The sequence below is a fragment of the Hyperolius riggenbachi genome, chromosome 10 (assembly GCF_040937935.1).
Source record: "Hyperolius riggenbachi isolate aHypRig1 chromosome 10, aHypRig1.pri, whole genome shotgun sequence".
Taxonomy (NCBI): domain Eukaryota; kingdom Metazoa; phylum Chordata; class Amphibia; order Anura; family Hyperoliidae; genus Hyperolius; species Hyperolius riggenbachi.
In genome coordinates this window covers 168,299,447-168,323,170 of record NC_090655.1, presented here as the reverse complement: position 1 = coordinate 168,323,170, position 23,724 = coordinate 168,299,447, and the positions used below count along the sequence as shown (strand labels likewise).

Here is a 23,724-nt window from a genome sequence, read left to right as displayed (position 1 = left end):
TGTATTGAACTCCTAAAGGATGAGGGTGGGAACTCAATGGTGGATGACCAAGGTAAGACAGACCTTCTGTCTTACCTTGGTCATCCACCATTGCTTCTGTCTTCACAAGGGAAACATCACTGTTGCAAATTACAGATGCAGAAGAGTCTCAATCTTTTAACTGTAATATTAAATACTTAACGCAGGAAGGAGTGAAGGCAAGACTAAATAAATTAAAAATAGACAAGGCACCTGACCCAGATGGCATGCATCCTCGGGTCCTAAGGGAATTCAGTTCAGTTATCGATAAACCCCTTTATCTTATCTTTTGTGACTCTTTCAACTGGCAGAGTCCCAGTTGATTGGCATACAGCTCACAATTTTTTTCATTATTTAACCACTTGAGGACCGCAGGTTTTACCCCCCTTAACCACTTAAGGACCACAGTCTTTTCGCCCCTTAAGGACCAGAGCCTTTTTCTCCATTCAGACCACTGCAGCTTTCACGGGTTATTGCTCGCTCATACAACCTACCACCTAAATGAATTTTACCTCCTTTTCTTGTCACTAATACAGCTTTCTTTTGCTGCTATTTGATTGCTGCTGCGAGTTTTAGTTTTTATTATATTCATCAAAAAAGACATGAATTTTGTCAAAAAAATGACTTTTTTAACTTGCTGTGCTGACATTTTTCAAATAAAGTAAAATTTCCTATACATTTGAGCGCGAAAGTTATTCTGCTACATGTCTTTGATAAAAAAAAACAAAACATTCAGTGTATATTTATTGGATTGGGTAAAAGTTATAGCGTTTACAAACTATGGTGCCAAAAGTGAATTTTCCCATTTTCAAGCATCTCTGCTTTTTCTGAGCACCTGTCATGTTTCATGAGGTGCTAAAATTCCAGGATAGTATAAATACCCCCCAAATGACCCCATTTTGGAAAGAAGACATCCCAAAGTATTCACTGAGAGGCATGGTGAGTTCATAGAAGATTTTATTTTTTGTCACAAGTTAGCGGAAAATGACACTTTGTGAAAAAAAAAAAAATCCATTTCTGCTAACTTGTGACAAAAAAAAAAGAAATCAGCTAGGACTCACCATAGCCCTCTCTGAATACCTTGAAGTGTCTACTTTCCAAAATGGGGTCATTTGTGGGGTGTATTTACTGTCCTGGCATTTTGGGGGGTTTAAAATTGTAAGCACCCCTGTAAAGCCTAAAGGTGCTCATTGGACGTTGGGCCCCTTAGCGCACCTAGGCTGCAAAAAGGGGTCACACATGTGGTATTGCCGTACTCAGGAGAAGTAGTATAATGTGTTTTGGGGTGTATTTTTACACATACCCATGCTGGGTGGGAGAAATATCTCTGTAAATGACAATCTTTTGATTTTTTTTACACACAATTGTCCATTTACAGAGAGATTTCTCCAACCCAGCATGGGTATGTGTACAAATACACCCCAAAACACATTATACTACTTCTCCTGAGTACGGCGATACCACGTGTGTGGCACTTTTTTGCACCCTAACTGCGCTAAGGGGCCCAAAGTCCAATGAGTACCTTTAGGATTTCAAGGGTCATTTTTGCGGCATTTGGTTTCCAGACTACTCCTCACGGTTTAGGGCCCCTAAAATGCCAGGGCAGTATAGGAACCCCACAAATGACCCCATTTTAGAAAGACACCCCAAGATATTCTGTTAGGAGTACGGTGAGTTCATAGAATATTTTATTTTTTGTCACAAGTTAGCGGAAATTGATTTTTATTGTTTTTTTTTTTTCACAAAGTGTCACTTTCCGCTAACTTATGACAAAAAATAAAATCTTCTATGAACTCACCATAGTCCTAACAGAATACCTTGGGGTGTCTTCTTTCTAAAATGGGGTCATTTGTGGGGTTCCTATACTGCCCTGGCATTTTAGGGGCCCAAAACTGAGTAGTCTGGAAACCAAATGCCTCAAAATGACTGTTCAGGGGTATAAGCATCTGCAAATTTTGATGACAAGTGGTCTATGAGGGGCCGAATTTTGTGGAGCCAGTCATAAGCAGGGTGGTCCTTTTTATGACAGGTTTTGTTGTCATTGAAGTGCAGTAAGCGCAGGATGGACTCAAATCGTGTCCTGGACATGGCAGCAGGGTACAAGGGAACATGATGTACTGGGTTCGTAGACCAATACGACCGCAATACATTCTGTTTCATTAGTCCCAAGTGAAGGATAAGGGCCAAAAAGATTTTAAGTTCGGAAACTTGGACTGGTTTCCCCCCGGAAAGGCTGGGCATAGCTGCTATCTGGGTTCTCTGTGATGAATTGTGTGGCTTTACGGTTGGTCTCGACCACAATTAAGTCCAAGAGAACATGGGTGATGAACAGCTGCAAAAAGTCTAGGGCCGTTCCTAGATGAGCTGTCGCCACCTGGACTCCAGACTGGGCGGTGAAAGGGGGCACTACGGGTGCGGCGGAATCAGGGGATTGCCAATCTGAATTTGCCAGCACCTCTGGGAGTCTATGGGTACTACGGTCCCGTCTTCTTCTTGGTGGCTGCGACGGGGTACTACTGCACGTGCCACCGTACCAGTTTCAACTTCCATGCTGGCGCTCACAACTTCACCAGGGTCTACGGAAGTACTGGTACTAAGTCCAGGAGATGCTGCGCTGCTGGTGCCTGCCTCACCAAGAAAACTCTCATCAGCGCTAGCACCACCCTGGTGCCCTTGAGGCGGATCCTGCGCCACCTGCGGTCTAACGACATGGGGTCTGGTACTCCTGGCTCTAGCCGGGACCAAAACCTCGTCATCGCTTTCGGTCAGAGAACCACTGCTTTCCACAGGTTCAAATTCGGACCCGGATGATTCGTCGGCTGAGTCTTCCCAAACGCTCTCATCCGACTGGTCCATGTACCTGTATACCTCCTCATCGGAAATCCCCCTTCTTGCCATTGTGGACTGCTAAATTTATGGGGTTTTCCTCCGAGACTACCCAGAAAAAAAGAGCACCTACCTAGCAAAAGGGAGTATTTGAGAGGTAGAAAGCTGTGGTCACTGAGTTTTGATTAAAAAAAAAAAAAAAAAAAACACAACTGATCTTTACAGGGCCACAGCTAGTGTACAGTGTTTTTGCAGTGATCAGAAAAAAATAATCTGTCACTACAGTGGGGCGGCTGAACGCAAGTGCGGGCGAACGATCAGGCCTGATCGGGTAAACAATGCGTTTTTAGTGGAGCCTACACTAAGGTGACCCTAATGTACTGCTATAGATCTGTCTGCGATCAGGAATGATCACTAGATACTATACAGTACCAATGCTGATTAGCGACAGTGAATGCGGTGCAGTGGGCTGGGCACTAACTGACCCTAACAAAGGGGCCTAGCTAACTGGCCTAACTGCTAACACTAGTGATACTAAAAAGTGTCAGTTTTCACTGATCACTGTTTTTAGATCGCTAGGATAGTAGCAGGGGGATGATCTGGGGTGGGGGGGTTTGGGGGTGGTGGCGAGTGTGGTCTCAGAGGCAATCAAACAATCACGGGACAATCAAAGCCGATCACGGGACAATCAAATACAATTACAGCACAATCGAATCCAATCACAGCACAAGCAAATCTGATGCACTCGGAAGGTGGTGGTTGGAGGTGGTGGGGGGGAGGGGGGTTGGGGGTGGCGGGAAGTGGGGTCTCGGAGGCAATCAAACAATCACGGGACAATCGAAGCAGATCACGGGATAATCAAATACAATTGCGGGACAATCGAATACAATTGCAGCACAATCGAATACAATCACAGCACAGTCAAATACAATGCACTCGGAAGGTGATTAGGGGGGGGTCTGAGGGCGATTTGAGGGGGTGGGGGGTTGATCAGGAGCTCGCACGGGGCAGACTGAGTCCTGATCTGATGAGAGGCAGACACGTGGTTACTGATCGAAGATCAGTTAGTGATTGCTGGGGAGGACAGATGTAAACAATGCGCAGGGGATGTAATCAGGAGGGGGGTCTGAGGGCAATCGAGGGTCTGGGCAGGTGATCGGTTGCCCCCGCTGGGCAGTTAGGGTCTGCTCTGATGGGTGGGGGTGCTGAGGGGTGATGGACAGGTGATAGACAGGTGATCAGGGGGTAAGCTAGCTCTATACAGATGTATACAGTATACAGGGGGGGTAGTCTGGGATGGGGTCTGGGGGTGATCTAAAGGTAGGGGGGGGATCAGGGGTGATTAGGAGGCAGTTAGGGACCTAATCTAGGGGATAGCGTTGATAGTGACAGGGAGGGGGAATGGGGGTTTTAGAGTGGTGCAAGGGTGCTGGCAGGGGTCTGCTGGGGTGATCAGGGGGTGTCTGAAGGCTGGGGTGGGAGATCAGGGGGGATGTGTGGGGAAAAAAAATTGTGTATACTTACTAGTGCTTCCTTCTCGCTGGTGGTCTCTGGAACAAAGAGACCACGAGGCGAGGAGGAAGCGTGTATAAAGCACTTTTTGTTTACCTAACAAAGTGCCTTATACACTTTAACCTTTTCGGGACCATGTTAATGAGATCCTACGCCGCACTTGTGGCTGTTCTAGCCTGATGCTACGCCGGCCCGCAATTTCCGCTCCCGACGCGATCGTGCGCACCCGGAGGGGGAGATTAAGCTGTCATATGACAGCCGACATCTCCCCCGAGTGATCAGCAGCCATCGCGTATGGCTGCTGATCACGTGATCACTACGATCGCCGTCGGATCGTAGTGATCAGTTTGACAGCTGCGGCGGCAGGGGGGAAAAGAGGATCCACTCACCTCCCTGCCGTTCCAGCGACGATCGGCGCCCCCCTCCGCTCTGGCCGGCATCTCCGCTCCGTCTGACGTCAGCGCCGGGTCCCGGCTTGATGACGTCATCAAGCCGCGACCCGGAACTGATCTTCAGACAGAACGGAGATGCCGGCCGGAGAAGAGGGTCCCGTGCGGCTCATCGCTGGAGCCTGGAAGCAAGGGCGTAGCAATAGGGTTGTGCAGAGGTAGCGACCGCACCGGGGCCCTTGGGCCAGAGGGGCCCCGAAGGGTCCACCCTCTATCACAGTATTAGTTCTCTATTGGTCCTGTGCTGGTAATAATCACTTCTATAGATGCTTTGAATAGTAGTAATCCTTAACACACTTCCCAATCCCCTTCTTGCACCTCTGACACTGTGGTTGTCCTTGGAAAGTTTGGTGCGCTGTATCAATTGCTATGTATAAAGTTCTTGGGGGGGCCCATGTAAAACCTGCACCAGGGCCCACAGCTCCTTAGCTACGCCACTGGGAAGGTAAGTGAAGGCTGCGGGCAGAAGGGGGAGGCACAGGCCACCATGGGGGACACCACTCTAGCCAGCCACACACGGGATCCGGCCGCCTGACCCCCCCAAACGCGCGCACCCCCTTCCCGCGCAAAATGCCTGGTCCTTAAGGGGGGGTAGGTGGCCGGTCCCGAAAAGGTTAATTTGCGGATTGTTGTATTGCTCCGCCCGCCGGCGCTGCTAATTGGCCGGCAGGCTGGAGTCTAAGTGCCCGGCCATCGATCCCCGGCGGAGGATCGCGTCACGGATGACGCGATCACTCCGCCCATGCCCCTAAAAGGACCGCCGCCTCTGTGCGTTAGCCGGTCCTTAGGGCTTCCACTTTCCGACCGCCCCTGTGCAGTGGGCGGTCGTTAAGTGGTTAAGAAGGGCAAAAAAACAGATCCAGGAAATTATAGACTGTAAACTCTAAGACCTGTAATATAAATTTAAAGTGAGGCCAAACACTTCTAAGCATACGTTGGCTAATGGACTCCGAATTTTTTTAGGCCCTTAGAAAGCAGATCACACGGACACCAGCTACATGTTTGCAAACCAGATCTTCCCGGTTTAATAATGAAAGACTTCAAGTTTTTATCGCATTATAGTCACATAAAGCATTATGTCGTTAAGTTAATAATTACAATATGGCGTGATTTGTTCCCATTTCTGACTTTCATGCCTGTTAGCTAATAAATTTGCTAAAGACTGCAGAAATGCAGTTATCTAACTGACATGTCCTGAATTTCTCCCTATCTAGTTTTGGTCAGCTAATTTAGTAAGATAGAGAGAGAGAGAGAGAGAGAGAAATAAACTTTAGAATCATTAATCCCCCTTATCTAGTTTCTATTGCCCTCACCAGTCACCGAGTAGCGAGGAACAGGTTCTGCCTTTTCCTTACTATAGCAGATATCTAAGAGAACCTGTCTGTTATACTAAGAAGAATCTATAACTAAATATAACTATAATCTAAGGTATATTGATGAAACCCTCACATTTCCCCCCTTTTGGCCATATGATGGCCACATAAATTAATAAATCAATTATAACAATAATCAATAAAAACAAAATGTTTACAGAATGTAATCAAAGCTTAGTAATTTATTTATTTGTTGTATTTATAAAGCGCCAACATATTACGCAGCGCTGGACATTAATTTAGGTTACAGACAATATTTAGGGGTGACAAACAGCAATATGACAATACAGGAATACAAGAAAACCAGATCACACAGCACAGTATGAGTACAAGGTAATGCTTAGTCAGTCACTGGATGGGAGCATGGAGTTAGGCAAGTTAGGTTCACTCAGATGCATAGCATGGGTGCACAGTAATAGAGGTGCATGATCAGGTAGGACATAAAAGGAGTGAGGACCCTGCCCAAAGGCTTACAATCTAGAGGGAGAGGTAGGGACACGAGAGGTAGGGGACCAGAGTTCGGCTGTGGGTTTAGAGCAATTGTGAGGGGTGGTAGGCAAGAGTGAAAAGGTGAGTTTTGAGGGCCTTCTTGAAGGTGTTGAAGGAGGGGGCTGCCCTAATGGGTGGAAGTAAGGAGTTCCATAGTGTCGGAGCGGCTCTTGAGAAGTCTTGGAGGCGTGCATGGGACTGGGTGATGCGGGGGACGGTCAGGCGAAGTTCATTGGAGGAGCGGAGTGAGCGGCTTGGTGTGTATCTCTGAGTAAGATCAGAAATGTAGGTTGGACAGGTTTTGTGGATGGATTTGTAGGTCAGACACAATATCTTGAATCTGATTCTGGACTGGATAGGAAGCCAGTGGAGGGATTCACGGAGGGGAGCCGCCCTGGTGGAGCGATGGGAGGAGTGGATAATTCTGGCAGCCGCATTCATGATGGACTGCAGTGGGGCTATTCGGGTCTTAGGGAGTCCAGACAGAAGGGCATTGCAGTAGTCGAGGCGGGAAATTATGAGGGCATGGATGAGGAGTTTGGTGGTGGCAGGGGTCAGGAAAGGGCGAATCTTACAGATGTTACGAAGGTGGAAGTTGCAGGACTTTGTGAGGTTTTGGATGTGGGGAGTGAAGGAGAGTGCGGAGTCCAGGGTGACACCCAGACAGCGGGCTTGAGAGGTAGGGTGAATAGTAGTGTGGTTAACAGTGACCTGCACATCTGGGAGGTCCAGGGATGACCGGGGTGGGAAGATCATAAATTCCGTTTTGCCTAGATCAATCAAATCAATCAAATCAAATCAAACATAGACTTCTGACTAACCTCCCTAGGTCTTGTCGCTAAGTACCCTATTTTACCCTGGAACTTGCCTAACGCAACATTCAAGGATAGCCAATAGGCATTCAGGTACAGGAGTTGATATTCAGACCGAAGCTGTCGCGCAATTTTCATATTCCTGAGTGGATATTTCATCATAGGAGTTTCTTCTTTGGACTAAGTAGATGTGAGCTTTAGATGTGAGTACAACTGCTAATGAAACACACAATGAATCTATAGAAAATTTAGAACATCAGAACAGTATGCAGGAACATCACCAGATAAGCGACAATTTGTTTAAGGAACCTTCCAATTGAACCAAATAAGTTTCCTATGTTAGTACCTTTAAAATTATTCCATCCTTTATTGCCTATTTCCCTAGCAGTGTGTTGCAACTCCTATACCTTCTGTAGATGATTGTAAATATCACCATTTATTTATCCACACACATTCTTACCCTGCGAAGCCAGTATGAAGTCAAGAGCCAACTTTCCTTGTGAGGCTAACTTTATGCACCTGGGCTATTTCAGCTGTGTTAGCAGTGACTGCAGCAATTGTTTCATTGAACATGTGATCAATTAGTCCGGAGTAGTTATTTAATCTTACCATCATTTCCATCCTGTCCATGTTGGAATGAATGCCTACGCATAGTTATTTACAGTAAATAGATTCATTTTAATACAATTTATTATGTGGTAGCAAATATTTCTTTGCTGTTACAGCTTTTTCATCTACAACTGCTAATGCTGGTGCTAGGGTAGCAACAGTAATTTGGCCAAAGCTACCTCTAGGTAGCCAGGTATACGCCTATCACCCACACACAAAGTAATAAGGTGACTGCAATGATATTATATCTCGTGAAAATGTTTTATTTTGAAACATTAGCATGTGCTCCTGCTCCTATCATGGCAAGCTCTATCCCTAATAAGTTAACACACTCTGGAATCCGGATAGTATCTTGAACAGTGAAATTACGTAATGTTTTATTAACACCTTGATCTGAGGGAAAATTCATATAACCAGTGTTACCCCTTAGGAGCATAAGCAAAGCTATTCCCAGGGACCATGCATCATTACCTATGTCACTTATGGTTACATTTTTTCAGAGCATAGAAAAGTTATAGGTAGCAATATTACAACATGATTTGGGTAGTCTACCTAGGGACACTAGGGGCTCTACAAATGATCTATCTATGTTTATACATATGGTGGGCTTTGAATTAGGCATTGGTTTTAACACGGGGGTTCTCCAAACAACTCTGGCTCTATCTGTAGTGTGATTCTGGCCTATGAGCCTTTCTTTACTTAAAGAGGATCAGTAACGTCAAAAGATCCCCTGGGGGGTACTCACCTCGGGTGGGGGAAGCCTCCGGATCCTAATGAGGCTTCCCACGCCGTCCTCCGTCCCTCGGGGGTCTCGCTGCAGCCCTCCGAGAAAGATGACTTCAATATTTACCTTCCTGGCTCCTGCGCAGGCGCTCTGACGGCTGTCGGCTCCGAAGTAGGCGGAAATACCCGATCGCCGTCGGGTCTGCTCTACTGCGCAGGCGCAAGTTTCCGGCGCCTGCACAGTAGAGCGGACCCGACTGAGATCGGGTATTTCCGTGTAGTTCGGAGCCGAGAGCAGCCACAGCGCCCCCGCTGGAGCCTGCAAAGGTAAATATTGAACTGACAGTCGGGTCTGTCGCTGGCTGTTCGGAGGGCTGCAGCGAGACCCCCGTGGGACAGAGGACGGCGTGGGAAGCCTCATTAGGATCCGGAGGCTTCCCCCACCCGAGATGAGTACCCCCAGGGGATCTTTTTGATGTTACAGAGTCTCTTTAATACAGTATGAGTTAAGGGAATGGCTATTAATGGTAACCCCTTTGAATCCTTTGGCCTCATACCACATACCCAACACTTTGTTTTATTCTTAGCTAATGCCACTCTCCTTTGCAGCATCATATACAGGTTTGGTTCTTCCCAGAACAAGTCTTGAACCTGAAATATATTGACAAAATACACAAACACAATGTGTAAGCCTATCAGTTTAACCATTTTTGTCTTTGGTCACTTTCTTATGACTGACGTGAGTCCAGTTAATGAATCCCTCAAGTTTTACTGAAGTAGCTGTCACAAGGAGAAATAATTTTATGAGTCTCAGCTAAATGGTTCTGTAGGGTAATGACATATTCTGCTAGATTTGAATGAAATGATTGCATTTGCTGTAGCAAATTTATTTTATTATAGGTACCTGTCAAACAAGATTTCATATGGACTTAACCTAAGTCTGTGTTTTGTTGGGGTAGTTCCTACGCTATACAGGACGATAGGTAAACATTCTGTCCACGGCTTACCTGTATCTTCACACATTTTCCTTCCTTTATTTTAATTGTACCATTTAGTCTTTCTACTTTCCCACTACTCTTGTGAATGATAAGGAGTATGGAAAGCCTCTGTGATACCCATAGCCTGCATTATTTGCTGTACCACCTGTCCTGTGAAATGAGAACCTTGTTCACTGACAATTACCTCTGGCAGTGAATATCTGCATATTACCTCTGTTAGGGCTTTGTTTTTTGCTTTTTCATGTTATAGCATTTGCTTTGATTACTGGCCAACACTCAGGCCAATCCTGAAAAGACATCAACACAAAGCAGGGCAAATTCATACCCTCCCACATTTGGTAGCTATATGCGGTCAATTTGTAACCTTTGAAACAGGTATTCTGGTCTAGGCATATGCCTTTGTCTTACCCTAACCACTTGTCCAACATTATGTCGCATGCAGATCTCACAATTTGCTGTGACTCGGGCAGCAATGGAGCAGAACCCAGGTGCTATCCAGTGTTTACCTACCAGAGCAACCGTATTGTTTTTTACCCATGTGTGTCGGACCATGTGTTAGAGCAGCTATCATTGGATACAGTTAACTGGGATGGCAGTACAAAGATCCTGCCCTCCACACTCCACATCTTCTTCTTGCACATACTTTGCTTATCCCTGCAGCTTTGTGACTGGTTGCCTCCTGCATCTGTAAAGTTTTTTTTTTTGTTTGTTTTTATCTCCACATCCACTGGAACAGGCAACTTTCTGACAGGGGAGTGAGAGCGGCTGCTTTTGCAGCAGCGTCTGCTCTGTGATTACCTTTGGCTTCTTTTGACTGCTCTTTAGTGTGTGCTTGTACTTTCAATATGGCTACCTTGGTTGGCAACTGAAGAGCATTAAACAATTTACTTACTAGATCAGCATTTTTATTGGTTTACCTGCAGCCGTCATAAAGTTCCTGGACCTCCAAATCGGACCGTAGGCGTGTGATATGGCAAACCAATACCTGCTGTCTGTGTAGACATTGGCAGTCTTACCTGTGGCCAGAGTACAGGCCTTAATGAGAGCATAAAGCTCAGCTTTTTGGGCTGATTTATTTGGAGGTAAAGATTCTTCAACCACTGTTTCCAAGTGTTAACTCTAAACAATCATGTTCCTCTAACTGTTCAGTTTCTTCATCTGGTAGATATGTAGCTGGATTGAGAGTGCTACACCTTTTTTTTTAATTTTGGATTTTCTGGCGTAAGTAATACAATAATGTACAGAGCTGCGTAATATGTTGGCGCTTTATAAATACAATAAATAAATAAAAACCTCATATTTTGTTAACCTTGACAAATGTTTAATCTATACCCTGTTTAACATTTCAAGTACACTGTGTGGAGTCAGCAAGGTGAGACTATATCCTAGTACTAAATCAGTCAGCTTAGTAAACATATGGGCACAGGCTGCTACATTTCCAACACATCTAGGAGACCCTTGAATCACTGAATCAAGTTTGACTGAAAAATAGGTTACCTGCTCCAGTGATTACAAATGGTTCCTTGAAGATGCTCTCATATGAAGGTGATTAGCTGAGATGCGTTTGGGATCCAAACCCTGCGATAACTTACAAGACCCAGAAATGTCCTTAACTTCCTGACAGATGTTGGCACTGGGTAATTTTTTTTACATTGGATACCCCCCTGTCTGCTGTTAAGCCCAATCTACACGATACAATCCTTTGTTTAATTACGATTCTATTTACGATTCGATTAAATCCGACATGTCCGGGATTCGATTCGATTGAATTCGATTTGCCATTGTTTTGCAATGGCAAATCGGATTGAATCGGATCGAATCCCTATCGGACATGTGGGATTTAATCGGATCGTAAATAGAATCGTAATCGAATTGCACAAAGAATCATATCATGTAGATGGGGCTTTAGACGTTTTGCTCCTTGTGGAATGCAGTGACTAAGAAATGTTACACATGGCAGACAGTATTGAAACCTTGTTACCTGTTTTTGCTAGAGAAGATAACATAGCAAACTGAAATGTAAATGTAATACCACTTCTGATGTGCAGGTGACGCTTTAACACTTGCATTTATGTATATTCACCAACAATCCTCTAAGCTGTTTGGTGACTTTACTATATCCCTCTATTATATCCCCATTCGTGTCTTCCTTAAAATGCTTATGCTTCTTTAACAAATATGATACTTGCTGCTGCATTGCTTCTCCATAGACAGTCTTTGCTCCTTTTCAAACCTTCCCTTTTCAAGGCTGCACTACCAGCAGATGTTGCTGCACCCCTAGACATAGCTGCTCCAGCTTCAACACCTTATACCTTGATGCTTTTATCTGGCCACCCAGCAGGCAGTCGCCTCCTGGTGGCATACCTATGCTGTCCAGCATAGATACTCTCAACAAATTCCTTTTTTTTTCTTGCGATTCAGACATCTAAAGTTTTAACCTGAGTCATCAATCTCTTTCTTTCTAACCACTTCTGGTGGCGAGATACAAAATCCTTCCAAAATTCATCTAATCTACCTTTCCTTTTGGCATTTTTATTTTCTTACACATTTCCTTAAAGGGGCAGTAGCCCACATAATACAATACAATAACATTTGTAAAGCGCTTTTCTCCCATAGGACTCAAAGCGCATACTGTGATTGTCAGTCATCGATTCAATTGCTGTCTTACCTGCAAGGGGGTTTGAATCAAGACTATCTTGATTCGTGTTAAGATGAGTGAAAACATTATTCCCCATCTTTACTTACACAACGTCTACCTTAAAAGTGCACTTTTTAACAAATGGGCCGGCCAGCCACTTGCTTACACCTTTACTTCACAAAATAAACCTCCAAGCACCGATGTTGTGACTGACAACCTTTAAATCACTGAATCACTAATGCCAAACCAACATCAACTTGACTCAGACCTTCCAACGTACATAAATTTAGACCAAATATATTTTAAAAGGTGCCTTGGTACTCTGTGTTAGTCATGTCTATTTATAGTTAATTTCTATGCCAGCGTAAATGCTTTTTACACAGTGAAGCTGGCCATACACTAGGCCGATTCCCGCCAGATCGACAGCAGATTCGATCACTGGGATCGAACCTGCTGTCACATCGTTCCCGCTACACTCCGAATTTCGATCCATTTTGTCCAATCGCTCCGTGCGGAAAATTACCATCGGTCGCCCGCGGGTAGGGAGCGTGTCGCTAGCGGCGTTCGAGTGCCCGACGACCGACGCAATAGAGCCCGCATACATTACCTGCGACTGCCCCCGGTCACCGCTGCTTCGTCTCCACTCTGGTCTCCGGCATGCTTCACTTCTTCTTGCCCGGCAGGAAGTTTAAACAGTAGAGGGCGCTCTACTGTTTAAACTTCCTGCCGGGCAGGAAGAAGTAAAGCATGCCGGACCTGGAGACCAGAGCGGAGACGGAGCAGCGGTGACCGGGGGCAGTCGTGCCAGCGGAGCAGGTAATGTATGCGGGCGGGCGGGGAGCTGCGGCAAATCACAACAGATTGTGAACGGTTTCAGGCTGAAATCTGTTCACAATCTGTTTGCAGTAAAGGTAGCCATACGATCCCTCTCTGATCAGATTCGATCAGAGAGGGATCTATCTGTTGGTCGAATCTGATGGCAAATCGACCAGTGTATGGCTACCTTAAGGAAACAAACAGATCAGGGGCCCTTGATCTGGCCGTTACCATTATCACAGGCTTGTAATGAGAGGTATATTCTCTAGCAGCAGAGACCTGTTAATCATTAACTAGTATAGACTGAACTGAAACAGAAAGCTTCAAGGCAGACGAAATAGGTGCTTTGAAACACATCTACTGTATACACAATCTTATATTACTGGAATATATTATGGTCTCATAGCTGCATAAAAACAACTTCCTATTGTCTCCTTAATACAGAAACAGCCCCCGATTAAATCAACAAAGCTAGACAGCAGATATTAACAACCATCAACCATTTTCTACAGAATACAGCAACCTGTCTATGATCTATTTATAACACTTTACAACCTTTTTGAAAAGACACGCATAAACAACAAATTAAAGCTACAAATTACATCAACACTGCACTGTAAGGTATTACACATGCATTTTCAGAATGACAGTTAATAAACCCCAAATACAATGTTAGATTACATGAAAACAAACGCCACAGACAAACGCCACAGACAAACGCCACAGACAAACGCCACAGACAAACGCCACAGACAAACGCCACAGACAAACGCCACTACTTCCAAGTAGCCAAGGTTCAGTTTTTGCAAGGCATTAATACTCACCCAGACCACGACGAGAGGCTGTGAGAGAGGAGACCGAGATATATATACAGTGGAGGAATAATTATTTGACCCCTCACTGATTTTGTAAGTTTGTCCAATGACAAAGAAATGAAAAGTCTCAGAACAGTATCATTTCAATGGTAGGTTTATTTTAACAGTGGCAGATAGCACATCAAAAGGAAAATCGAAAAAATAACCTTAAATAAAAGATAGCAACTGATTTGCATTTCATTAAGTGAAATAAGTTTTTGAACCCTCTAACAGTAAAATACTTAGTGGAAAAACCCTTGTTTGCAAGCACAGAGGTCAAACATTTCTTGTAATTGATGACCAGGTTTGCACACATTTTAGGAGGAATGTTGGTCCACTCCTCTTTGCAGATCATCTCTAAATCCCTAAGGTTTCGAGGCTGTCTCTGTGCAACTCTGAGCTTGAGCTCCCTCCATAGGTTTTCTATTGGATTAAGGTCCGCAGACTGACTAGGCCACTCCATGACCTTAATGTGCTTCTTCTTGAGCCACTGCTTTGTTGCCTTTGCTGTATGTTTTGGGTCATTGTCGTGCTGGAACACCCATCCACGACCCATTTTCAGTTTCCTGGCAGAGGGAAGGAGGTTGTCGTTCAGGATTTCACGATACATGGCTCCGTCCATTTTCCCGTTAATGCGATTAAGTTGTCCTGTGCCCTTAGCAGAAAAACACCCCCAAAGCAAAATGTTTCCACCCCCATGCTTGACGGTGGGGACGGTGTTTTGGGGGTCATAGGCAGCATTTTTCTTCCTCCAAACACAGCGAGTTGAGTTAATGCCAAAGAGCTCTATTTTGGTCTCATCAGACCACAGCACCTTCTCCCACTCACTCACAGAATCATTCAGGTGTTCATTGGCAAACTTCAGACGGGCCTGCACATGTGCCTTCTTGAGCAGGGGGACCTTGCGAGCCCTGCAGGATTTTAATCCATTACGGTGTAATGTGTTTCCAATGGTTTTCTTGGTGACTGTGGTCCCTGCTAATTTGCGGTCATTCACTAACTCCTGTAGTTCTAGGATGCTTTTTCACCTTTCTCAGAACCATTGACACCCCACGAGGTGAGATTTTGCGTGGAGCCCCAGAGCGAGGTCGATTGATGGTCATTTTGTGCTCCTTCCATTTTCGAACAATCGCACCAACCTTCTCTCCCAGCTTCTTGCTAATGGTTTTGTAGCCCATTCCAGCCTTGTGCAGGTCTACAATTTTGTCTCTGGCATCCTTGGACAGCTCTTTGGTCTTTCCCATGTTGGAGAGTTTGGAGTCTGCTTGATTGATTGATTGATTGATTGATTCTGTGGACAGGTGTCTTTTATACAGGTGACTAGTTAAGACAGGTGTCCTTAATGAGGGTGACTAATTGAGTAGAAGTGTCTAACCACTCTGTGGGAGCCAGAACTCTTAATGGTTGGTAGGGGTTCAAAAACTTATTTCACTCAATGAAGTGCAAATCAGTTGCTATCTTTTATTTAAGGTTATTTTTTCGATTTTCCTTTTGATGTGCTATCTGCCTCTGTTAAAATAAACCTACCATTGAAATGATACTGTTCTGAGACTTCATTTCTTTGTCATTGGACAAACTTACAAAATCAGTGAGGGGTCAAATAATTATTTCCTCCACTGTAGGAGCTAAGTCAAGTGGTTCTTACCAAGTTGATGGATCTCCCAATAGGCAGCTGTATGTCCTCTATCTCACACCTCAGACGAGATCCAGGTGACTATTGTTGCACGGTCCCTGTTTGCTGCGGCCAAATTGTAAAGTCTAAAGCTGAGTACACACGTACGATAACGATCGTTCAAAAACGAACGATAACGACAATCGGAACGATAATCGTGCGTTCAAAAAGTGTGAACGATCGTTCAATCGGACCGATCCAACCCGGCGGATTTTTTCGAAAGATAATCGTTCAATCGTTGCAGTGTGTACAAAGATCGTCCGATAACGCATGTTCTTATTGCCTGTCATAACGTCACTTCCGTTTGCGCACGCATTTTTTAATCATTCGTCGTTCAGTACTTTATACTTATATCGTTCACGTGTGTACACAATCGTTCATTACGAACGATCTTTTCGGTCTAATTTGAATATCGTGTAAACGTCACGAATCGTTCGTAACGAACGATCTTTATCGGACGTGTATACGAACCTTAAGACCTGTAATATAAATTTAAAGTGAGGCCAAACACCTCTAATCATATGTTGGCTAACGGACTCCGAATTTTAGGCCCTTAGAAAGAAGATCACATGGACACCAGCTACATGTTTGCAAACCATATCTTCCCAGTTTAATAATGAAAGACTTCAAGTTTTTATAGCATTATAGTCACATAAAGCATTATATCATTAAGTTAATAATTACAATATGGCGTGATTGGTTCCTATTTATGACTTTCATGCCTGTCAGATAATAAATTTGCTAAAGACTACAGAAATGCAGTTATCCAACTGACATGTCCTGAATTTCTCCCTATCTAGTTTAGGTCAGCTAATTTAGCAAGATAGAGAGAAATAAACTTTAGAATCATTAATTCCCCCTTATCTAGTTTCTATTGCCCTCACCAGTCACCGAGTAGCGAGGAACAGGTTCTGCCTTTTCCTTACTATAGCAGATATCTAAGAGAACCTGTCTGTTATACTAAGAAGAATCTATAACTAAATATAACTATAATCTAAGGTATATTGATGAAAACCTCACATAGACCTGTAAGCTTAACATCAGTTGTATTCAAACTATTTGAAGGGTTACTAAGAGATACTATACATGACTTTATAGTAGAAAATAATCTTATTTCTCAGCATCAACATGAGTTTACTAAAGACCTGGTCCTGTTTGACTAACATGCTCAGCTTTTATGAGGTAGAGAACGCTAATGTGAATATTGAGAATGCTGTAGATGTTCCACACTGTTCCACACAAGTCTAGTGCAAAAGTTGAGGATGCAAGGATTGGGGAAGAGTTCTGTGTGCATGGATAGGGAACTGGCTAATGGACAGAAAACAAAGAGTTGTGGTCATCTTCAATTTATTTATTAATGGTATGTTGCTACAGGGGCAATATTATGCTAGCATCTCAAGTTTTTATTTCCCTTTTAATGCATCCCAAAATTTTGTTAGCTTTAGCTGCAGTGGCTTGGCATTGAGTACGATTATTTAACTTGTTGTCGATGAGTACTCCTAAGTCCTTCTCCAAGTTTGATGTCCCCCAACTGTATCCCATTTATTTTGTATGGTGCTAGACCATTGCATATTTTTGCAGATGACACAGTTGTGCAGAATCATCAACTCACAGGAAGAGTTCAACAGGATCTGGATAAAATGGCTATATGGGCACATAAATGGCAGATGAAATTCAATGTTGAAAAATGTAAAGTCATGCATTTTGGTCATACCAATGGTCTAGCGCCATACAAAATAAATGGGATACAGTTGGGGAAAAACTTGGGGATCAAACTTGGAGAAGGACTTAGGAGTACTCATCGACAACAAGTTAAATAATCATACTCCATGCCAAGCCGCTGCAGCTAAAGCTAATAAAATTTTGGGATGCATTAAAGAGAACCCGATGCGAGGTTCTTCCATCGCAACCCATATACAGAGGCTGGGTCTGTCTATAGAGCCCAGCCTCTGTTGCTAGTTAGTTCCCTCCAAAGCCCCCCCTGCACGCTGTCAGACCCCATAAAACACAGCCGCGCTACGCGGCTGTGTATACCTCACTACTGTCAGTCTCGGCTGCTCGCCCGCCTGCTGAATCGCTCCGGTCCCGCCTGCGTCCCTTCCATCCAATTAGTGGCGAGGGAAGGGACGTGGGCGGGGACCGGAGTGATTCAGGAGGCGGGGGAGCGGCGAGACTGACAGTAGTGAGCTAAACACAGCCGGCTGTGTTTTATGGGGTCTGACAGCACGCAGGGGGGGCTTTGAAAGAAACTAACTAGCAACAGAGGCTGGGCTCTATAGACAGACCCAGCCTCTGTATATGGATTGCGATGGAAGAACCCCACCTCGGGTTCTCTTTAAAAGGGAAATAAAAACTCTAGATGCTAGCATAATATTGCCCCTGTTTAACTCTCTAGTAAGGCCACATCTGGAATATGGAATTCAGTTCTGGGCACCACATTACAGGAAAGATATTGCAGTTTTAGAGCAGGTGCATAGACGAGCAACAAAAATATGTGGCATGGAAGGTCTCAATTACCAAGAAAGGTTAGATAAACTGGGTTTATTTAGTCTAGAGAAAAGACGCCTTAGAGGTGATCTAATTTACATGTATAAATACATCAGAGGGCAATATAAAAGCTTGGCGGATGAACTTTTTGTCCCTAGGCCTTCTCAAAGGACTAGAGGTGCATACACACATCAGACTATAGTCTTTGGAAAATGAAAGATCACAGACCAATCTTACCACCCTTCATGTAGTATATGAGCCATACTCTACACAGTCTATTCTATGGAGCTGAACTCCCCATCAGAAAAAAAAATCTTTGCAATATGCTGCACACACAGATGCTGTACAGACACTAAAGATCAGTATCTGGAAAAGATCTGTTCCTGCCAAAAATCCATTCCTGCAAATTGCAATGATAGTCTGAGATCTGCAGATCATCATACACACATGATTTAACTGACATTCATCTTCGGGGAAGCACGGTATCCTAAAAGCACACTGCCATTAGGTACAGTGCTGCCCATAATTATTCATACCCCTGGCAAATTTTGACATAAAGTTCATTTTGTTCATCCACCAAGTAATTTTCTGACGGGAAATAACATGGGGGTCTCCCAAAAGATAAGACGATGTGCAAGAGGCATTATTGTGGGGGAAAACATTTCTCAGCCTTTATTTACATTTGAACACAAAGTGTCCAGTCCAAAATTTTTCTTACCCTTCACAAACTCACTGTGGGAAAATCCAAAGTTCGATACCTTTTAAAATAGTCAAAGCTGTTCTAAAGCATCCTAATTACCCTAATGGGAACAGTTGTTTTAATCAACTCTACAAGTAAAAAACGGCAGCTTTCTGCAGTTAGTTTGTGGACAGTCATGGCTAAGACAAAGGAGCTCAGTGAGGGCCTGCGGCTGTGCATTGTGGCTGCTCACAAGTCAGGAAAGGGCTACAAGGCCATTACAAAATGTTTCCAGTGGCTACAGTGCAAACTATTATTAAGAAATACAAGGTGTTCCACTCTTTGAAAAATATCAGAGGACGTGGTCGGAAGCCAAAAGTGACACCTGTGCTGGCCAGGAGGATAGTGAGAGGTGAAAAAGAATCCAAGGATCACCACCAAGGCCATCCTGGTGAATCTGGGCTCTGCTGGTGGCAATGTCTCAAGGCAGATAATCCAACGGACACTGCTGGGTTCCACGAATGCAGACCAAGGGGGACGCCACTTCTCTAGAGAAGGCACACAAAAGCTGGCTTGGTCTTTGCAATTGCTCCTCTGGACAAAGAAGAAGACTTCTGGTCTTCTGCGTTATGGTCAGATGAAACAAAAATTGAATTGTTTGGGCACAATGATGTTTCCTTCATTTTGGTGCAAAAAAGGAGAAGCCTTCAACCCAAATAACACCATCCCCACTGTCAAACATGGTGGTGAGAACCTAATGCTTTAGGGTGTTTTTCAGCCAACGACCAGGGAACCTAATCCCAGTAAACGGCACTATGAAAAAGAGCAATACATAAAAATTCTCAACGACAGCATCAGGCAGTCTGCAGAGAAACTTGGCCTTGGGCACCAGTGGACATTTCAGCATGACAATGACCCAAAACATACAGCAAATGTCGTGAAGCAATGGTTAGCAGACAACAACATTAACGTTTTGGAGTGGCCCAGTCCTGACTTGATTCCAATTGAGAATCTGTGTAGGGAGCTAAAGAAGGGGGTGATGGCAAGAAGACCCTCCAACCTGAAAGATTTGGAGCTCATTGGTAAGGATGAATGGGCAAAAATACCTGTGGAGACATGCAAAAGCTGGTCTGCAATTATAGGAAGTGTTTGCTGTGATAGCCACTAAAGGCTTTTTCTTTGATTATTGAGAAGGGTATGAATAATTTTGGACTGGACGCTTTTTGTTTAAAAGTAAATCAAAGCTGAACAAATGTTTGTTTTATTCCCCCCATAATAATGCCTCTTGTACACAGTCTTATTATCTTTTGGGAGACACCTATGTCATTTCCCATCAAAAAATTACTTGCTCGTTGAATAAAAGTAACTTTAAAGGAAACTTAAACTGAAAAAAAAAACGTTTCACTTACCTGGGGCTTCTACCAGCTCCATGCAGCCATCCTGTGCCCTCGTAGTCAGTCACTGCTGCTCCAGTCTCCCGCTGCCAGCTAATTTCGTTTTTGCCGACTCAGTCGGTAGGCCGCTACCAGTACATTTGCACGCATTCCCGCGGGTGCAGGAAGCTATCGCGGACATTAACGCAAACATTTTTACGCGTTGGAGGTGCAACGCATAAAAGTGTACATGTTGCACCTCCACGCGTAAAAATGTATGTGTTAATGTCCATGATAGGTTCCTACACAAGCGGGAAGGCGTGCAAATGTACGCGTGGTGGCCCGCCAACTCCAAGTCGGCAAAAACGAAACTAGCTGGAAGCGGGGGACTGGAGCAGCAGTGACTGACTACAAGGGCACAGGATGGCTGCATGGGGCTGGTAGAAGCCCCAGGTAAGTGAAACTCATTTTTTTTTTCGGTTTAAGTTTCCTTTAACCACTTCGCGTCCCTGGGGTTTTCCCCCTAAAAAACCAGAGCAATTTTCTACATCTCACACTCCTCCCATTAATTTGCCAATATCTTTATCACTACTTATCATACATAAATGGTCTATACCTTGTTTTTTCCGCCACCAATTAGGCTTTCTTTGGGTGGTACTTTTTGCTAAGAATTGAATTATTTTCTATGCATTTTAAAGGGAACAAGGGGTAAAAAATGAAAAAAAGTCATTATTTCCCAGTTTTCAGCCATTATAGTTTGAAAATAAAAGTTGCTGCTGTAAGTTAAACCCACACATTTTATTTTTCCATTCGATCTGGTTATTTCACCATTTAAAATTCAATCCTAGTACAATGTATGATGACAATAAATTATTTGGAAATAAAATGAATTTTTTAATTTTGTGTTAGCCAGATGTGCACCTACATACGCCTCCCTCCCCCCCCAGTTGGTCAGATGTGCCTCTGGATACCCCCCCAGCCAGGCCTTAGTACCCCTCCCCCCCCCCCAACTAGCCAGATGTGGATATTAATCTATCCCCCCACCCCCCGAGCTGTCTGGTTGTGTCTATTCACCCCCCCCCCTCCATAGCCAGGTGTGTGTGCGCCCCTTTACCCCCCCCTTGTTGATTCTGTGTTACTCCCCGTGCCCCCCCCTAACCCCCCCCCCCCCAGCAGCGGTGTTTTTTACTTATTCCCCCCCCCCTTCCCCCCGAGCAGCGTTTTTTTTTTTACTGATCCCCCCCCCAGCCAGGCCTTAGTACCCCTCCCCTCCCCCCCCCCCCCCAGCTAGCCAGATGTGGATATTTATCTATTCCCCCCCCCCAAGCTGTCTGGTTGTGTCTATTCATCCCCCCCCCCTCCATAGCCAGGTGTGTGTGTGCCCCTTTACCCCCCCCCCTTGTTGATCCTGTGTTGCTTCCCGTGCACTGATGACGTCATTAAGCCGGGACCCGATCCATTCTGCACATAGAGGCTGTCAGTGGTACTGAATGGAGGGGAGTCGATCGCCGCTGCAGCATCAAGATTAGGTGAGAATTTTCTTAGCAATTCCCCATGCTGTCCGATCGCAGCATGGAGGAGGGGGGGTGTAATTACAGGGGATCGGGCGTGGGGTGGGGGGATCGGACACCTGGGAGGGGATCCCTCATTATTGAAGTTAGAGGGAGGGGGGTTGATGAGCCCAGGTGCGTGCTAGCACCCACGCTGTGCTCATATAAAGGGGAAAACGTATAATCACGTCATGTGGCTTTCACAAGCCACTTGCAATTACGTGATTATACTGTAGTTGGGACAGGAACTGGTTAAGTCAAAATTTGCCTGGGTATGAATTATGGGCAGCACTGTATGTTGTATCCTGCTCCACCTCGTTTCCCACCTATTCCTTTAGATTGTAATCTCACAAGGACAGGGCTCTCTCACCCTTTTGTGTCTTGGAATTTGTTGTACTTTTTTATTCATCATGCTGCTTTTGTTACTGTAATTACCAATTCTGTTTTTTTGTTTTTTTTTAACCAATTTTTTATACTGGTGTTTACCATTCTCTGTATTATGTGCCCCATGTTTGTTTCTTACGTTGTACAGCACCACGGAATATGTTGGTGCTTTGTAAATCGATAATTATAATCAAAACTGGAAGGCTAATTGTAATGATAGATGTCAGTGACTGTCATATTGTTTTTAAATGCAATTCACATTACTAACACAGAAAGTTTACTCAAGGGAAATCAATTAGGCTTTTTCTTTAAACTGGATTAGCAATCTTGTTTTGCTGTCATAATGAATATTCATGTTAATCTACTTTGTCCTGAATCATGTGTCATTTGTGTGCACAGGCCACCTTCCATTACAAGACAATGCTTTGTGATAAGCGTACAGTGATTGATGACAGTTCAACTAGAGAAAAGCCCATGGAACTTATTATAGGCAAGAAGTTCAAACTACCAGTGTGGGAAACCATCATCCAAACCATGCGTGAAGGAGAAGTTGCTGAATTCCTGTGCAACACACCGGTAGGGAGGAGAAATCTATGATCGTAACTTTTACGTATCTGAAATGGGTAACGTCAGTGGGAACATACATAATGTAATGCATGTGTGCAATGAGCAATAGATATATGAAGAGTACAATGAAACACCCTGTCAGAACTGCACTATTTATTGTAGTGTGGTGGTGTGTGTAATGTTTAGTTTTTTTTTTTTGTTGTTTTTTTTTTAGTTTATGTACTAGATGATGTACACTATAGTTTAAAATTATGTACCTATTACAATGCATGGTGCCAATATTTTATTTGGAAATGACGGTGCATTTTTTTTCAGTTTTACGTCCATCACTTTTTACAAGCCCATCATTTTAGAAAATATTAGTAATATACCCTGTTGACCTGCATATTAAAAAAAAGTTCACACCCTAAGCGTAACTTTTTTTGTTTTGTTTTTTTTGTTTTGTTTTTTGTTTTTGATTTTTTAAGATATCATAAGAAAAATATATATATTTTTTATTTGGGTATTTTTGGTAGTGTGGGAAGTAAGGAGTTCATTTTAAAATATGTAGGTTTGTTTGGTAATATAAATGTATGTAATTGATTGTAATTTTACTACCTGGCCATGAGATGTCCCCGCGCATTACTTTCTGTTGCGTGCAATTAGTACGCTAAACCGGTCTTCTGCAGCTCATGGACGCTGGACATCGTCGCTGAGAGCAGTCTTTTCTGAAACTCTAGATCGTGGGGATACCTTATGCTCAACCACGGATGTTTGTATGCGATGTGCCTCTGAGGAAGTGGCTGATGGCCGCGAAACACGTGTCAGGCAATCTCTTTATGTGAAGTGGAAGTGCAATCTTTGTATCTATATGCTTTGTCCACGATTTGGAGAGACTGTAAATGAAGAATACATT

The 23,724-nt window shown here is 44.1% G+C and overlaps 1 protein-coding gene across 2 annotated transcripts in view; it reads left to right on the top strand.

The window, feature by feature from the left end:
- Positions 1–23,724, top strand: part of AIP (aryl hydrocarbon receptor interacting protein) — a 477,802-nt gene that overhangs the window by 60,000 nt on the left and 394,078 nt on the right. For both annotated transcript variants that reach the window (XM_068255197.1, XM_068255196.1), the window contains exon 2: positions 22,662–22,838. In XM_068255197.1, the coding sequence (XP_068111298.1) occupies positions 22,662–22,838 (177 nt within the window). The remainder of the gene's footprint in view (positions 1–22,661; positions 22,839–23,724) is intronic.